Genomic DNA, 18,675 nt, shown 5'->3' with positions numbered 1-18,675 from the left:
CTGCCTAACTTATTATTATTACAAATTACACTGGCTACGTTTTCCACAGAGCGTTGAATACAAGCTCTGTTGGCTTATTTTTTTTATTTATTTATTTCTTAAGTTAGCTTATATTAAAACTAATATAAACTATTATGTACATTTACATCATCTATATATATTTACATTTCCTTACAGTAACTAATACATTTATTTTTAAATTCTTTCAGACACTTTTCATTCTTCATACATTCAGGCATCTCATCATACATTTTTAAACCCTTATACATCAAACAATTTTGCGACTCAGCTCTTTTCAATAATGGTAGTCTTATTTTATCCTTTTGTCTAGTAGCATATTCATGACAATTTTTGTTTAAGACAACTTTATCCTTGAAATATTTTGGTAATTTATTGTGAAAAAATTTATGTATAAATATCAACATATTAAATTTAAGTCTCCTTCTTACAGATAACCATTTTAGTTCATCTCTCATTTTTTTTACATTGCTGTAATATGTTTAAGTCACTGCACAACTCTGCTCCAGAATATCTAAGGGAACTCTGCATTCCAGATGAACTAGCTGACAGACGTCTTACGCTTACATCAGCTACATCTATGTCGAAAGGAAAAGTTATTATGAAAAGTTAAGTTACCTCTACGCAAACAGCGCATTAAATTCGGCGAACGCGCATTTGTGGTCGCAGGCCCTAAGGCATGGAATGCTCTCCCAGCAGAGGTGCTAAACTGTGAGGGTGAAGTGATGATTTGGAGAAAACTTAAAATGCACTTGTTCTTTAAATCATTTGATGTGGTAACCCAATCCTAAACATGTGGTAACAAAGTACATTGTTTTTCTTAAATTAAAAAAGGTAAAATTAAATTTATATCTTTATAATATCACTTTGTAAAGCACCCTTGAGGTATTATATTACAAAAATGGCGGTATATAAGTTATCCATAATAATAAAAACTGATACAACCTGTTTTAAGGCAGACATTTTTATGCATAGAGCAAAATAAACAAAACACGACTACCTACTTGTTGATCCGTTACAGTTATACAATTAAATTATACTATTTATTATTAATGAATGCGTTTTCATAAACTTTCTGATTTTTCTCTACCCCAAACCCAGCAACTATTTTTTTACAAATTTATTGAATTGAATCTGGGTTATGGTTTCGTAAAGTTCGGGTAGCATATTATTTAAAATTTTGGGACCTGCAAACCTAAAATTTCTATGCCCGAATTCAGAGTTTATAATATTGAATATTCATTGAGATCGCATGTTTACAAAATTTATATTGACATACACATTGTAAATGAATGCCTCGTCACGGGTTATGCCTAGTGAGGTGTTCATTGAAGTTTTATGTTAAATAAATAAAATACATAAGCATTAGATGCATATTATAGATATTGTAAAAAAATATTTTTTAAAGTATTTTACTGCAAAGAAAGGTGTTAAAAAAAACTTATATAGTGTTGAGAATCGGAAGTAAGGACGCTCGTTTTGGCCAAAGTGCTTTGAAAGTTTTCATTATTCGCTAAACAGAGGCACAAGTCGATTTTTCTGAAATCTAGACAGCATGTGTAGTAATGGAATGAATAAAAATAAATAGAACAATGTTTGATTATGTCCAAATGCTTGCAGACTGGATGGATTTCCTCCCTAGGGAGTTGTTCATATTTAAATTTATTTCAACAAAGAGGGAAAACATTTTTGAGAAGGGAATATGGAAGTCTAGGCATATACAGGGCTTATGACCTGTCATTGGCTGGTTTAAATGGCCACTTTACACACTGTGTAACATTCACCATTCTGCCCATGCTTAAACATCCACATTTCCTCAACTCTTCCATCTGTTGACTTTTGTGAAGTAAAAGAGCTGAAACCTTTATCACGTGGGTGAGATTCATCCGGCTGAACCCAATCACCTACTAGGCAACGCCTGAAAACAATTTTCCAATTTTTATACTTCTTCTTTTACCAGGTAGTAATTCAACAATGTTTGACTATGTCCAAATGCTTGCAGACTGGCTGGATTTTCTCCCTAGGGAGTTGTTCATATTTAAATTTATTTCAACAGAGAGGGAAAACATTTATGAGAAGTCAAAAAGTCAACAGATGGAAGAGTTGAGGAAAGTGGATGTTCAAACATGGACAGAATGGTGAATGTTACACAGTGTGTAAAGTGGCCACTTAAACCAGCCAATGACAGGTCATAAGCCCTGTATATGCCTAGACTTCCATATTCCCTTCTCAAAAATGTTTTCCCTCTCTGTTGAAATAAATTAAAAAATAAATAGTTTTAGGTACTCAATATTCTTCTGTGAATGCTATTCTTCTGCAACACGGGGAAGGAGATGCACGAAGTAAAAATCTTTAATGAAATGGATTTATTTGCTATTTGCCTAGTAATCAAATTTTACTTTTGTCCCAGCAAAGGCCGCAATCGCTGGTTTCTTCTTTTTTGCTTCCCAAGAAGGATGAAGTTTTTCTTCAACTCTAGCTGGTTGTCCTCTAAAATTATCTGGTGCGTTGAATTTCTGATTGTTAGATTTATTCTGATTAAGATTTGTATTTCGCCCGTGTACGTTTTCCGCAGTTGAATTGTCATATTTTCGTTTCTCATTATTTTGGTATCCTGGATTATTAGAAAATTTATTAGTATTTTGAGATAACTTTTTGTGACGTGGAGTGGGATCATTTCCAAACATCGCGGCTCGTCTCAGTCTACGGTTCCCCGCTTTCTCATCAATGTATGAACCCGGTTTTATATCTGGAGGTCGAGGGAGCGCAACGGTCATATAATTGTCGCCAGAATCTGTCATAAAAAAAGAGTCCACAGTTTTTTCAGTTTGCACTAAGTCGATTTCATCATCCTCCAAGTCAACAAACATTCTCCTGTCTTTCGGTTTATGTTTTGAAGAAGCATCGATTACAGATTTTTCAAAATGAACATCATCTGATTTTTTAGGAAACGGTTTTGATTTAGGCTTAAAATGAACTATTTCATCTTCTGATTTAACATCGCTACCATCATCAGAAGAATTATTGTCTTCGTGTTCATTACAACTATTTTCATCGACCAAGTCAACAAAAATTCTCCTGTCTTTCTGTTCAGGTTTTGAAGGAGCATCAATTACAGATTTTTTAAAATGAATTTCATCTGATATCTTAGAAAACTGTTTTGATTTAGGCTTAAAATGAACTATTTCGTCTTCTGATTTAACATCGCTACCATCATCAGAAGAATCATTGTCTTCGTGTTCATTATGTTCACTGTTTTCAACAGATTGCGCATTGTCATCATCTTCAGCAGAAATTTCATCGTCAACTTCATCCGAGGTTTCATCGTCTTCTTCATTAGAAATTTCATTTACTTCATGCGTAATACTATGATTTTCTAGACTCCCGTTGGAGTTGTTTGCATTGTCTTCATTTGATGGCCGCTCATTTTCTTCATCGGTAATGGCTTCATCATCACTAACTTTGACCTTAATTTTCTTTTTATTCTTCTTAGAGGGACTTTGAGAAATCCCAGCGACCTCATCATCCGCCTCACACGCTTTACTTTCGGTATTATCTTTTAATAGGGCTGCTTTTTTCTCTAACAATTTTAACTTTTCTTTGCGCTTCTTTCGCCTCATTTTTATCGGATTCACTTCCAGCAATTTGTCAGTAGGGACGTGAGAAAATTTGTCAATAATTTGTTGGAATTTAGGTTTCAGAGATTTATGAGAAAGTAGTTTGGCCATTACTTTTTCTTCAGTAACAATCGGAGTGTCCATAATTTTCATAAGATTTCCAAAATTTTTCATCGCAAACTTGCCAATTTGTAAATGTGTGATTTTCTGTAAAACATAAATATATTAAATTTTTAAGGTTTCATTAAATGGAAAAGCAAATGACCAAGTGAATATGTTTAGACCTTTTATAAGCAGATTTATAAGTATAATTCATTTTTGTATTTGACCTACTAGAGTATTCTGATTATGACTTATTGCGTTTACGTGTTGGTATTTTTTGTATGATATAATAGATATAGTTTTTTGTACTTTTATTTTAGTTATGAAACTGTAAGATGTACTCTAATCTAATTATTATTTTTAGACTGTTATGTAATGACTAAGAAACAATATGTATATTACAAATATGAGAGTACAACAGAGCGTTTAAGAAAAATATTTTTAATGATGACTTAATTGTCTTTGAATAACGCGATTTGTATTTAAAAAAATATTTTTTTATACAGATAACAAATATAAGTTTACAATAAGTATTACTACGAAATACAATTTTAATATTAATTAAATACATATATTTACATCAATGTTTCCCATTATGTAAAAGAAAAAGCAATTCTTGTGTACATAGTGGGGAGTTGATGTCTTACAATTGTTTATTTTAATTTTAATATTTTTAGGAAAACATATAAATTACAAAAAAAAACAAATAAACAGTGTTTTTAATTAGTTCTACTCCCAAAAATAATTATAAATATAGTGTAGTGATTATAAATTTGGGCGGCTTTATACTAACTAAGCCCTTAAAAGTTTCAATTTGCAGCACGGTAGTATATACTATAAATGGAACAATTACTAAATTTTTCTTCAATTATGTAATTCGTATTCAGGCGGCAAGTTTTTATTTGCTGTGTAGTAATATTTCCTATAGATAAACAATTATTTCTTCGTGTAATTCGTATTTAGGCGGCTTAAATTCGAACAGGCGCATTTCGGCGGCGGTATTACGCAATTTGTTTCGGTTATGGAAGTTTGTTAAAACCAAGTGTTCTCTATAAAAGGGGAACACATTGAAAAGACAGTCAGATAGTCGGTTAGACAAGCGGATGGTCTTAGAGAATCAAGGAAATACTTCAGACAAACAACGGTAGGCGGAGAGGATAGAACTTGGTGTCACTCTGTATTTGCACACGGACCTCGCTTCTTTTACATTCATACGTCTTATCTTCGCATTTGACTTCAATTCTTATTATACTGGATACCTACGCCCTGTTAGTCGCTCATCCGAAAAACCTACACTACTAAACTGACCCAAAGTACGAGAGAAAAATATAGTTTATTCTGTTATAAATTTTAAATGTCCCATATTATTGAAATAAAATAAATGTATGTTCTAAAAAGTACCAGAACTGAACTGCTAATGAACAAACGGAAGCATTTTGTATTACTTATGTACTAAATACCTTAATTAGAAGGATTTCTTTCACAATACTTTCAGCTTTATTGTTAAACTTAGCTTTTTCCTCGTCTGTACCCTTACGTGACTTCAATTGTTTAGCTTTTTTGGATAGTTTGTGAATTGTTTGGGTTTTGGCTTGGATTAAATAATTCTTGTTTTTAACAACCTGAAAACGCAATGAAACGCATAACGTACAAAAATATCTGTAAAGGATAAAAACAAATAATTTAAATATTCCCATAACTCACTTCATTGTGGAACTCTAACTTTAGTGGACCTAGTTCAGAATTCATTATTGTAGTTTATGAATACAATTGTTAAAATTATTCAGGTAAAAAAAATTATCCCGAAAAAAGAGACCTCGGTACTCAATTTATTGGTATGTCAAAACCAAAATATAACCTGTATTGAAATATTTTTGACGTAACATGGATAGTACAATCGCACATGTGCAATGCGCATTGGGTATATAAAATAGTAGAGAACTTCTTGAACCGCCATTTTTTGTCATAGATATCCACAGATGGCAGTAATAGTACTAGAATTTTATGAAGTATTTATTGCTAAAAACAATATTTAATTTGTTATTCTATGATGGGATTTAACATATACTCTAAGGATCTAACAGTTTTTTAAATTGGAAAAATGCAGTGTATTTATACTATGAACACACTGCATTTAAACATAAAAGTGTGAATGTGAATAACATTTTTTTTAAATACAGTGTAAAATTACAATATTTGAGTTTATCCAAATTTTCGTAGACTATAAAATGTTTGAAATATTTTTTTATTATAAATACACAACACACATCACTTTCTGTGTTGTCAAGATATTGAAATGATTTTTTGAGACTTTCCTTGAAAATTGGACAGGCTCAGTGGAAAGTCACAAGCACAATTATTTTTGTCCATTCTCAGGCAGAATGGAAGAAGTTATACGGGTCTTAAAGAAGCTACAAGCGAATGACAGACTATAAGCCTCAATTTTACTTTTAAAAAAGTTATCATCTCTGTTGAAATATCTATCAATCATAAACTTTACATTGAGTATAATTTACCTGTCATTTGAACATAGGTGCTCAATATATTATTAAGTTAATTTTTCAAATGATTGATTTATCAAATGAATTAAAGATGGAGTATTAGGTAACTTTCAGAAAAGAAAACGCAACATAGATAAAATACACGTTTTATTAAGAATGAAAATTGACATCAAAAGGAAAATTATGGTATGTATAAACAAGTAGCGGTAGAGTACATATTGTGCATTGATTTTGTAAAGAAAATTTGTCGCCTTGCAAGGAGAATTTAAGAAGAGCAATTTTAATAAGTAAATTATCCATCAGACCATCAACCATATTATGATCTAAATTACAAATATGATTATAGCAGCAATGCTGCGGAATTTTAAAAAGACAAAGTGACCAAGAATGGAGAAAGAAAGTTAATAAATTTTATTTCTTGTTTTAAAAATTATATTTAAACAAATGCTGTACAACGGAAATCGGCATTGACCTTTATATTATTTTGAAAATCAATAAATATTGCATTTGTACTTTAAACTATACTTTCCCTCCCTCGAAGAATTTATGTACACTTTGTCTCTTCCAGAATTTAAAATTTCAACCGACTTTAATTAAAGTTAGACTTATTCTTTATATTGTAGAATGAGTTTTGTAAATGTTTTCATAGACAAAACAATACGAACATATTAAATAAGGAAGTTCAGCCATACGCGAAATTGGATTTGAAAAATGTTTTCTTACGCGCGGTAAAAATTAGAGCATTAAATTGCACGACAAAGTTTCTTAAAAATGTATTAAAAAATATTTTAATTAATAAAATCGAACTGCTTTGAACGACGTCGCTAGTTCATATGAATCTACTAATGATAAGAGAGTTGCGAAAGATTTCCGGTTTACGCGTAAGATAACTTGAGACGTGACACGCGGAGTAGTTTCAGAAATACAAAAAATTAAAAAACCATAGCGCTGATAATGTAGTACACATAATGTAGTATAGATAATGTACTACACATAAAATTTAAAAAAAAGAATTTTCGGCTTCGTTTAATAGTCTATTATTTTTTTTTTTAAAACACCGAACTTGTGAAATTTATCTAAATCGTAAGAAAAATCATTTTAAATATACTACGTATTTTGTCATTAAAATAGTTCGCTAATCATAAAGGAAAACAGAATTTTTAAGAAAAAATCTACTTAAACATTGTAATCCAACAATATAATATAATACTCTCTTACACAAGGTAGTAAAAAAAAACGAAATGGAAAAAAGTAATATAAAGAAGGAACTTTAAGGGTCAAATCGCACTAGAGCATTACTGCACTTTGACAGCACTGCGCGGCAAAATTTTGTATTGAGTGCCACGCAGTAAACCGCAGAGACGCTCTAGTGCGTTTGACCTGAAGATTTACAAATAAAATAAACTCTGTTTGGCTGTTGGTAGTAGAAAAATCCACACGTTTCGTATAACAACTTCCTGGTAAATTTGTAAAGCGGGGATATTTAAAAATCTTGATATAGAAAAAGTCGGCCTCATGCTGGTTGGTGAAGCCAATTCACCAACTAGCAGAACTCACCGAAGAGAACTTGAGACGTCACTCGCGGAGTAATTTCAAAATTACGATACTTTTAAAAACCATAGCGCAGATAATACGATACATAAAAATATTTAGAAAAAATTGTCTTAGTTTGATAGTTTATTAACAAATTATTTTTCTTAAAAAAAACACTGATCTTCCTCATTGGCTTAAATATTGGTAATCAATTGATTATTGACAATGTCGTGCTTTTACGGAAATCGCGATTATTAATTTTAAATTAAGTTTTGAGTTTTAATTTTATTGACAGAATCTGCATTCTATTCGCGATACTTCACGCATTAATTTCGTAAGACATCATCACATATGAAATGAAAAACTTTACAGTGCTGCTTACTTTTATCGTGTTTAAAAAATACGACCATAGTTCCGAGAGAGAACCCTTCCATCAACGCCAACGGGTGTAACAAAACTACACCCGTTCTCCTCCAAAACCAGGGTCGTGCCCTTTACACACAATAAAAAATAGTTGAACTAAAACGAAGTCCTCAATTTCACTACAATTTTGAGTTTTCTCCTGGTACATTTTATTTGTTTTTGGAAAGAGTCCTCTGCTTTTCAGCGAATTCTACAATCTTGTCGTCCACATGGAGACCCTTTCTCCTCCTGACAGCGTCCATATAGCGCTTCGCCCTGTTGGCGCTGTCTGCTTTCTCACCAAAGTGGACATATTCCATTTCGGTAGATGGAGTCCAAAACGGGTCGATGTCGATTGTCTGAAAACAAAAGTTAATGCATTTAATATTATTCACGAGCCAGCGACAAAAACCAAGTTAATATCAAATTACGAGTGTCCAATAAATAAATACACCCCCTTTTCAATAACTCGGGAGTCTTTATTCAACAGGAAAAACATAGGTACAAAATAACATTTTCAGTTTTTTATTTTTTTTTTAATTTGAATAATCCAACAACGAAAAACAAATAAAAAGTTTACAAAATATTTTTTTTTATGTGTATAAACATATTTTACAAAAATGCAGTATTTTCTGAGACTAACATAATACATATATACTTTTATAATAATAATAGCTTTTACTTGTATAGATATACTTTTTTGGGATGAAAAGTAGCCGGTATTGATTGCCAATTATCTAAACTACCGCTGTGCAAAAATTGGATGATCCGTTCGTCTATGGTGACGTGGCATCGTTATTCAGCTTTAATATTGATGCGTTTTTCTGCTAAGAACTTTACCGAGAGTGTTTTTTTTTCCGGGAAGAAAAGTAGTCTTTGACACTTCTGAGCTCTCCGGCTATTCCTAGGCAAAAAATCACGTCGATCGGTCCATCCGTTGTGACGTGAAAGAAACACAAACAAATAGATATAAAAACGTAAAATACAGTAACTATAGGTAACTATAATATGTTTCGATAAACTGCTAAAATAACGGTTTTTCATGTAAACAACGAACGTCTTGAACAAGTAGAAGAGTTTGTGTATCTGGCAAGCATGTTTTCAAGAGATGGAAGAGTAGAAAAAGATGTTGAAAGGAGAGTGCATGCGAGCAACAAAATGAACGGCGCAGTAAGAACAATACTTGCTTATAAAAATATGTCAATCGAAGCTAAACGGGCAATGCACAACGGAGTTTTAGTCACAACACTTATGTATGGAAGCTAAACATGGAATTGGCAGAGGAAGGATGAAAGCCGAGTGAATGCGGTCAAAATGCGATCTCTTAGACGAATGTGTGGGAAATCGATGTATGACAGGGTTACGAATGACGAAATCAGGTGAGAGTTTAGGTCTGAGTCAGGTAAAATTGATAAGATTAAGAAAGGGTCTATGAGATGGTTTGGTCATGTAGAACGAATGGACGACGAAAGACGACCAAGGAAGACGTGGCATGATCAGGTAAACCAAAATCTTAAGTCTGGTCATATCAAAAGCAGACAGAACCGAAGGGCATGTATGACAAGATGTATGAATATGGAAGAAGCTAGCAATGTATGCCAGGATAGACGTGTGTGGCGGTCCATTCTCTCTGCTACCCCTATGGGGAAATGGCGTGATGGTAGTAGTAGTAGTAGTAGTCATCGAGTGCTAAGATATAGATTTGAGTAATAAATAAATAGTAGTGAAAAGCCAAAGAACACAGGCTTTCATTATAATATGATTATTATTATCATCATCCCTCTTTCTGCACCCACGTGAGGGTAAGATGATTAGTCCTACGGTTCGTTTTTACCTGAGAGCAGCCATCGAGTCGAAAACACTTGTTCTGATTCGATTACAATATTTTGTTAAGGAGGTATCCTACAACTTACCGAGTTCCCAGGCTACGATTTAAAGCAGAAGAAACTATTTTAACGTTCGAAGAAAAGGAAACAAATCAACTGAGAGAACAGAACGTAACCATAAAGAATATATTTTTATAATATCAAGGAAGGTACCTACATATTTCTTTTCTGATGTGTTTATGACGTAAAAAAAAGCGACAAAAAGTGTTCATTGAAAAGATTAATTCCAGAGTCACCTTGAGTTGGCTGGCGATTTAATAATAATAATAATAATAGTGATGATGCATGGGCCAGGTTGGGTCCAGAGATGTTATCTCCGTGGAAAACACCTGTCTCTAATTCTGTTAAAGGTCCAACTTGCATATGGGCTTTTTTCTATTATAAAAAATAATGTTCCGGGCCCCCGAATCCCAAATAAATTAAAATACACAGGGGTGACCAAACCCAGGACAAATTTTTTTAATATATTTTGAATTAAAATAATTGCAAAATATATCTTTAATAATCTCCCAATGTTTGGATCGGATTAGTTACCAAAAAACGTAATGTGTATTTCCTTTTATAAACTTCGCTGGCCATCTTTTTTTATCAGTTATATTGATTTTTTATTTGAAAGATAAATTTTACCTTCCCGTCATAATCGAGGCCCTCGTTTTAGAAGGTTGTGTATGATATTTTCTGATATTCTCGTATTATGTCCATGTTTACTACACTTTTTTTCAAGTTTTAGTTCTTCGCCTACAATTACACTAGTGGCTAATTTATAGGTTGTCATCATCATCATTCCATGTCCGCTCCCTAGTTGGAGCGTATGGTGTCCATGAAGATCCTCCAGGCATCTCTGTCGGCTGCCAGCTCCTGTGCATCCTCCAAAGTCAGGTTCGCGTCCCGTAGTTCTGACATGAACTGCCGACGAACAGTCAGCAGTGGACGTCGAGAGCCTGATGCCTTGTAAAGTAGGCAAGCGTGGTTGAGGCTCTTAGGAGGAATCTGCAGTACATTGTCAAGCCAACCGTATCGCCTCCACTCCACAGAGTTTGCTGCTATAAATATTGTAAGCCACGCAAATGCGAATACTTTTGCAGAGCTTATGACCTACGTAGTAAACATAATTTCCTTCTGAAAAAGGTTCTCCATTTCCGTTGAAGTCAATTTACATTACTTCATCATCATAATCATTCCCTTTCCTTACCTAATGGTGCATAGGGCATAATCGCAGCGTATCTTGATCATTTTTGTTACATGAAGGAAAGCTGATCAGTCTTACGTTTCAGGTACCAGTCCAGGGACTACGAAATATTCAAGTGTAAAAATATCATTTCAAATAATAATCACGTGTGAAGAAACATCTTTTTTCTCTTCTTTAATCTTTCCTCCTTTCCTTTTACCTCTTTATTCGTTTTTTACCTGGTTACGCCACATTTATTCTATGTGTGTATAGAACATTTACTAGGTTGAGGCGTTCAAATTTATTTGCTACCTACTGGGCTCTGGGTAAGATGTAATGCCTACTGTGGTTACCAATATTGTCCCGGCCTTATAATAACAACTAAACTGTAACCGTGTGTGCATGTGCTTTTGATATTCTCACCGCGATCGCGAATAAGCTATTTTTGCGATCAATAACTCATTAAATTCACTGTGTCGTGTAATCGCATATTATATTCAAGAAACCACGTTGAGTGCCCCTCCTTCCTGACCAAAGAATTTGATCTGATCCTGACTGTCTCGAGAGAAGTTCCAAACAGTAAGGTGCTAGAACCCCAGTACAAGGTAGGTAATTTCATTCATTGTATTAGGGTTCTGTGGCAAAGTAGAAAAAGATAACGCATTCCACGAACCAGACCATTTCGATCGTTTATCTGCCAACAGGCAAGTGGCGCAATAATTTACCATTGAGTAATAGTATTGATTTAAAGTAATTTGTATACAAATACCATTATTTATATTTTTGTACATCTTTAGCTTTTCATTGTATTTTCTATTGAAAACGTTTTGTAACTGAAATCATATGAATAAAACATGTAATTTTATTGGTTGGCTAAAAGAAATCGCCATTTGGCAATAAACAATTTATAGAACGTACAAAGAGTTGAATAAGTAACAAAAAATAGACTTTTAAATCGCACCTTGAGTGTAAAACCGTAGTATGTTTGGAGATACGAGGGTTTAAAAATTTCACTTTACTCAAAAAACCGGGTTTTTAAAAAAAGAATGCTTTAGTGTTTTAATTTAAACTTAATTCCTATTTACACTTTTAAGCTAGTAACGAATGTGATTTTTTTGTAGTTGAACCTCAAAAATGAGAAATTTGCAGGTATTTTAGTTTGACACTCACGGTGCGAAATTTGCCAATTAGGTACTTTTGCCATTTGAATCTGAATGTCGCACCTCTGATAAAATAGAGTCATAAAAAAAAAACTGATTTTGAGCTAAGCATACAGAATCATTTATTTTAAAAACTTGCATTTGCTAAAAAATACTATTTTGATGTTTTTTTAGATGTTTCTTGATGAAACTCCATAGATAATGATTCAGATAAAATTATCAATTAAACTTCTCGGTTTAATTAAACTTTTATTTGATTTTGACCAACGAGCGCTTTCGCCTAAGAAATAATAAGAATAAAATACTTATGTGATATTATTATACCCAAACCTTGTAACAAATATTATAAAAGTTCGAAATGTTGTAAACCATTTACCAGTCCTGAAGAAGCCTTCTTAGGCGAAAGCGCTCGTTGGTCAAAATTAAATAAAAGTGAAACAAAATCAAGAAGTTTTATTGATAATTCTATTTTTATCTAAACCATTGCTAAAAAATAGACAAAATTCAAACGTTACAATTAAACAGCTTGATGGCTTTTTGATTCACCACACTAACACCTTTAATAGTGTCATATTTTAACTGTTTTCCATGTGATTAACGAGAATTTCTTTAAAATACGTAATAATTTTTTTTGAGACAAATCTAAATATATACAAATATAACACATCGGGTTTTGAAAGGGTGGATAAAAAAACAAACAAAAAAATCAATAGAAAACAACGTGGGTTTAAGACGAGGTTTACAATAGAAATAAAAGACGAGTGATGCATTAATCCACCAATTCGGAACATTCAGTGATCAGTTTCATTGCTTTCGCGACATCTTCGAGACTAGTATCGTTATTTTACTTATCGAATGTTGGGCCACCAGGAACTTGCTGATGTAAAGGTGCCTACGAGAGTAGCTCGTTATTTGACCTAATGTCCGCACCATAAATATGTGAGCTGTACTAATAATATTACATTGTTTATTTTTTCTTACTATTATTTATGTATATTATATCTGTGTAAATTTAAGAATGAATATGTATTATTTTATGTATGTTTTTTAGACACCATAAGTTAAATAATGTAAATGAATGCTTCGACACGGGTTGCGTCCAGTGAGATATTCATATTTAAAAACAAAAGTGTTATGTAAGATGTGAAATAAAAAGAAATTTTAAAATTCATTGTATTTACACAAAAAACGAATTCAATTCAATTACTATTATACAATTTTGAAATCTCTATCCTTACTGTTTTTGTATAGATATATTGATTTTTGTAATAAAGATACCAGTCTCAAAGATGTCGTGAAAGCGATGAAGCTGGTGTTTCAAATTTTTGGATGTAAGTATTACTCGTCTTTTATTTTTTTACAAATAACAATGATATTCCACCAAGAACATTAACAATTTTTAAAAAAAATATTTCCTGCAAATAATAAGACTGTTTCATCGTATGTGCGATGTGTACATTTACGAATAAATTCATTTGCTATAGGATAGCGCCCAGTATCAAGATGTATGTATGTTAAAAAAAATGAACACAAAAAATATAATATACATAAAATTAGGCAAATTTTGTATCGTTAGTCGTATATAACCAAGCAAATCTTCCCGATGGTGTTCCTACGTTTTTCTAAAACACGTGTATGATTGAAAAATAACTGTGCCAAAATACAAGGCACGTTATTTATATGTAGGTACTTATTTACGCTTGTGAGTACATCTGCGAACAGCCAAATTGAAGGCTATAATATTATAGTGGTTAAACATTATTAAGGAGAAGATGCTCGCTTGGAGCTTGAATGGTTTCTGTGAATAATTACATAAGTAGGTAGCTATGAATGGAGTAAACCCGGTAGTTATTTAGCCCCGGGCCATGTTAAACCCGCTTATAATAATAATTAATGTATAAATCATACCAACATGCCTCCATTTTGAGAAGACATTCGATAAGTTAACAAAACAGCGTGAGCCGACGCGACTTTCACAAACAGTAGGTGAAAATACACTAACCGAATTGAATCTATACAATCAAAATTTATATCGTATTGTAATTTTAGACGATTGACTCAGAATACAGGCCCAGATGAATCTACAAACTTACCTAAACTCCAAACGAATAATTCAAACTTTACAAGACTGTTTTCTTCTTCAATCAGACATTAACTCTTTTAACCAATGGTGTAAAGTCAATAAATTAGAACTTAATATTAAAAATTGCAAAATAATGTCATTTCATAGAACAAAACATCAGATTTCCTTCGAGTACCTAATAGAAAACTCCAAAATTGATGTAGTTAAGTCCATCAGAGATTTAGGAGTTGTTTTGGACTATAAACTAACATACAACGAGCACATAGATAATACAACAAATAAATCACTGAAATTACTTAACTTCATTAACAGAATATCCACTCATTTCACTTATGTCCGTACAATCAAAACTCTTTATTGCTCAACTGTTCGCCCTCTATGTCAATAGCATAAATCACATTGAATCAGTCCAACATCGCTTGCTTCGAAAAGTAGCATAGATGCTTGGACTGGATAGAGGTAATTATTCTTATGCTGGTATAAAGTCAATGTCAAATATTTCTAGTCTACAAAAACGTAGAACTTATATTGATTCCATATATATGTTCGGCATACTAAATGGTATAATCGATGTTCCATCATTACTGGGACAAGTAAAATTCAATATTCCGACTCGTAGGTTAAGAAACAAAGAAGTACTGTTCATCGATCAGCATAGAACAAACTATGGCCTTAATTCTCCAATGACCCGTCTTTGTCGTATTGTTAACTCAAGACAAGATCTGGAATTTTTTGGTTTAAGTTTACAACGATTTAAACGAGCACTAAATAAATAGTCCAGATCTTGTCTCGATGTCCCTTTTGTTTGTCAATGCTTCTTTTCTTACTTTTTTAATGTTTTAAACTATTATTTTATAGTAATATTTAAACCCCTAAACGACAATGTCCGTTAATAAATAAATAAACTCTCCAAACTCGCAGGAACATGGCTGACGCCATTTTTATGTATAAAACTTTGAATAACATGATAGATTGCCCTAAGATTCTATCACTTATTAATTTTAGAGTCCCAGTTAGTTACGCAGACCAGAAACCAATATCTTTTCAAAATGTCTAAATGTTCCACTAAATCTTTTCAAAATTCATTTGTAAATAGAACCTGCCATATGTGTAATCAGAAATTAAATTGTATTGATATTAAAAACATATCTTTAACTTCCTTTAAAAGAGAAATTTCCAAAAATAATTCAAGTTATGATGTTGCGCCTTGAATCCGCAGCCAATATTATGCAGGTTATGTGCAGTTCTGTATGTAGGCACATAATAAATGAACACTGTATGGTCAACTATAGTTGTATTATTTATTGTAATGTGCAACTGTGTGACCAATATTCATTTACATTTCTAGTAATATTATAAGTTTTGTATGATAAGTTATTTTATGTTATGTATAATTTTTATGCGACAACATTTACAATAACAGTATTATGTGGAAGCCTCTAATTGGACTTTTTGATATGTATTTATAGTATAATTGTATCTTATAAATTTATAAATGTCTGTTGGCTTTCCAATGAAATAAAATAAAATTAAAATAAAATAAAATATAGAAATATAAGATCTAAATCCACATTTTCTTCTTCTCTTTGTCAAGATCTGTTGATCTATTCTGGCAGAAAGCTGCCACTTTTCGGACTTTGTGTCCCTACACCTTGTAGGTTATGGGCACTGGCAACACCAAGTGCCAGGCCCTCCAATCCACCAAACTAACACGTCACTAGCCGCTACGAAACGAAAATCGAAATAAGACTTTCTTCGATCAGCGCTGGTACTAAACGTATAAAGCAACGTAGTTATTGACACTCGACACAAAATGTAAATTCGTCTCATTTACTGTAACGGCTAAATTCAGTCAGTACTTTCCACATTTCTCATTATTTTAATCTAACATTTGCTTTAGTCAATTAAGTAATAAAACTCAATGCAACATGTAAGTGAATCATTCATTTTAATATATGCAATAAGACTTCTGGCAAGTCCAATTTTAATATAATCATATTTACACGAAAACAGTTTACTACAAGGTGGTCTACCAGGAAGACGATGACCTGGTGGAATTTCCTTAGCTGCAATGTAAGGAATTCTTGAGTTGTCCATTCTATTTACATTAATGTTTTAAGTTTTAAATCTCTTAAATAAGTTCTATTTTAGAACTTGACCGAGTGCCGAAGGAAGTATCTTCTTAGATTGCTCCTAATTAGTACTGGCTAGCGATAGGGTCTCTTAGAGGCGTCTGGTGATGTGCACATGCTCAACTTAGCTGCGGATGTGGAAAAAGAAGAAGAAATATAAAAATATTCTTAATAGAACATCCAAACTTACGCAGTTTTTCCTCAAAAACAATATCTCTCGCATCGCATGAAAGTAAAATACATTTTGAATGAATGGAAAAGAGAAATTGAATCCTTGTTTCTGGCGAACCATCATTTATCAGTTATCACTTATTACTTGTGAGAATTGCCAAGAAAGCATTGGGCGCCAATCTGCCAATGCCCGATCCGCTACCAAACTAATTTGGCAGTTTGTGTGGCACATATTTATACAAGATGAATGATCATTATGTATATTTGTGCGATTGCCTTGCTGTGTTGGATTTGTAAGTACGATCTCGCATTTGTATAAATCGTAGCCATTAAAGTCAACATGATTTTACTTACTAATTAAGGATTAATTTTTATCTCCGATAATTATACCAGTGCAGTACCGAGTTTTGAATACTTATGAAGGTAATCTTATTCTAATACTTAAGCGAAAAATCTCAATTCGCTTCAATTACATTCCATAATGTAGAGTAGTGATGGAACTAATACTGGTTTGGCCGGATACCGGATATCTGGCAAATCCCTAAGCCGGATAGCCAAACAGCCGGATATCCGGCCCATTGTCTAAAAAACAATAACAAAACCCCGGTACTCGAACTTCTCTCATAGTTAAAAACAAAATATTAATATCTATAAAATAAAAACCGGTAATTTTTTTCATTTGATCAAAACGTTTTATAAAATTATTATTTAAATAATTGTAATGGTTTTGGGTAGATATACCCCTTGCGCTTTTTTTCCACGCAAAAACAATATTTTTAATTAAAAAATATATTTTAATAAACAAGGTTTATTTGCCATTTAAAATTAGGAGCGTATAGTAAACACAAACCGGTATTTTTTCAAATAATGAGGGTTACTTCCTTTTTACCAAACTCGGTCGAAATCAATAAATCAATTTTTTTGAATTGATTTCATGAAATTTTCGCAGTTAAATGAATATTGAGTATCCGCTGGATATTAAGTAATAATCCGGTATCCGGCTGAACATAGAGCTATTATCCGATATCCGGCCGGATAGTAAAATTAGGCCGGATAGTTACCGGGTATTTGTTTCATCTCTAATGTAGAGATACATCTTTTAACCCTCTCCAACATGAGGGAACATTTCGCCTTGTGTAGACTCCATTTCCCCGAAGCACTCTCGACCCTGCTCCGGACCAACGATCTGTACAAGATTCTGAGTACACGTAGTTGAGTATTTTCTTTGTATTATTATCTTTATTCCTCTGTACGTGTGATCTCACTGAACTTCTCCTAAACGGCTTAACCGATTTACGTGCGGGTTTCAGTGAAATGCAGATCTTTGCGCTGCGTGTATTCGTAGATGTTAAAATTTTCAATCGAATCTGTAAAAAATAAGTTAGAAGCATAAATCTTCTTTACATCAACCTACCAGGGTTGCATTCGACGAGAATGCAAATGCAAAAAAATGGAAGGATGTTGTTTTTTTGTGTTTCAAATAAGCTTTTTTTAATGTTTACAAATAACAATCGCTTTTTATAAATCCTTATCAGATTCTTTCCTTACATTCTTTATAATTTCTTCCCATTTATTTCTTTTTACTGGATTTTGAGTAATACTAAAATAATATTAACTGACATTAAATACGTTTTTGAAAATCGCATATACGAATAAAGTGCGCCGCTGTTGGTGAGATGAGCCGAGTTTGACATTTACATAAAGAATTCTATATTTGAAAATAAATTATTTTATGTTTTAGAATTCAAACAAACAAATACCTAGGTACCTACTTAAATACAATATTAGAATATAAATAATTTTTAGTTTTGGAATTCAATCATAAACAAGTACCTAGGTACCTACTTATTAATGAAAAGTCTTTTTCCAAGGTAATAGCAGGTAACCCAACGTTCGAGCAGG

At 32.5% G+C, this 18,675-nt stretch overlaps 2 protein-coding genes across 2 annotated transcripts in view; both read right to left on the bottom strand.

Moving 5' to 3' along the window:
* Positions 1 to 2,369: 2,369 nt before the first annotated feature.
* Rlb1 (lysine-rich basic protein Rlb1) lies at positions 2,370 to 5,602 on the bottom strand. The gene is made up of 3 exons (XM_088242453.1): positions 5,442 to 5,602; positions 5,198 to 5,359; positions 2,370 to 3,842 (listed from the first exon to the last, which is right to left on the bottom strand). Exons 1-3 carry the CDS (start codon positions 5,484 to 5,486, stop codon positions 2,400 to 2,402), a joined length of 1,650 nt encoding a protein of 549 aa, XP_088098579.1. The 5' UTR covers positions 5,487 to 5,602; the 3' UTR covers positions 2,370 to 2,399.
* Positions 5,603 to 6,370: 768 nt separating this feature from the next.
* The window catches only part of LOC148285641 (elongation factor-like GTPase 1), a 29,712-nt gene continuing 17,407 nt past the window's right edge, over positions 6,371 to 18,675 (bottom strand). The window contains exon 3 of the mRNA XM_088242447.1: positions 6,371 to 8,532. Coding sequence (XP_088098573.1) covers positions 8,344 to 8,532 — 189 coding nt within the window. The 3' untranslated portion in view covers positions 6,371 to 8,343. The remainder of the gene's footprint in view (positions 8,533 to 18,675) is intronic.

The sequence above is a fragment of the Micrasema longulum genome, unplaced genomic scaffold, assembly GCF_059751315.1.
Source record: "Micrasema longulum isolate JH-2025_06_02 unplaced genomic scaffold, ASM5975131v1 h1tg000017l, whole genome shotgun sequence".
NCBI classification, from domain to species: domain Eukaryota; kingdom Metazoa; phylum Arthropoda; class Insecta; order Trichoptera; family Brachycentridae; genus Micrasema; species Micrasema longulum.
This window is presented reverse-complemented; position numbering and strand designations above follow the sequence as displayed.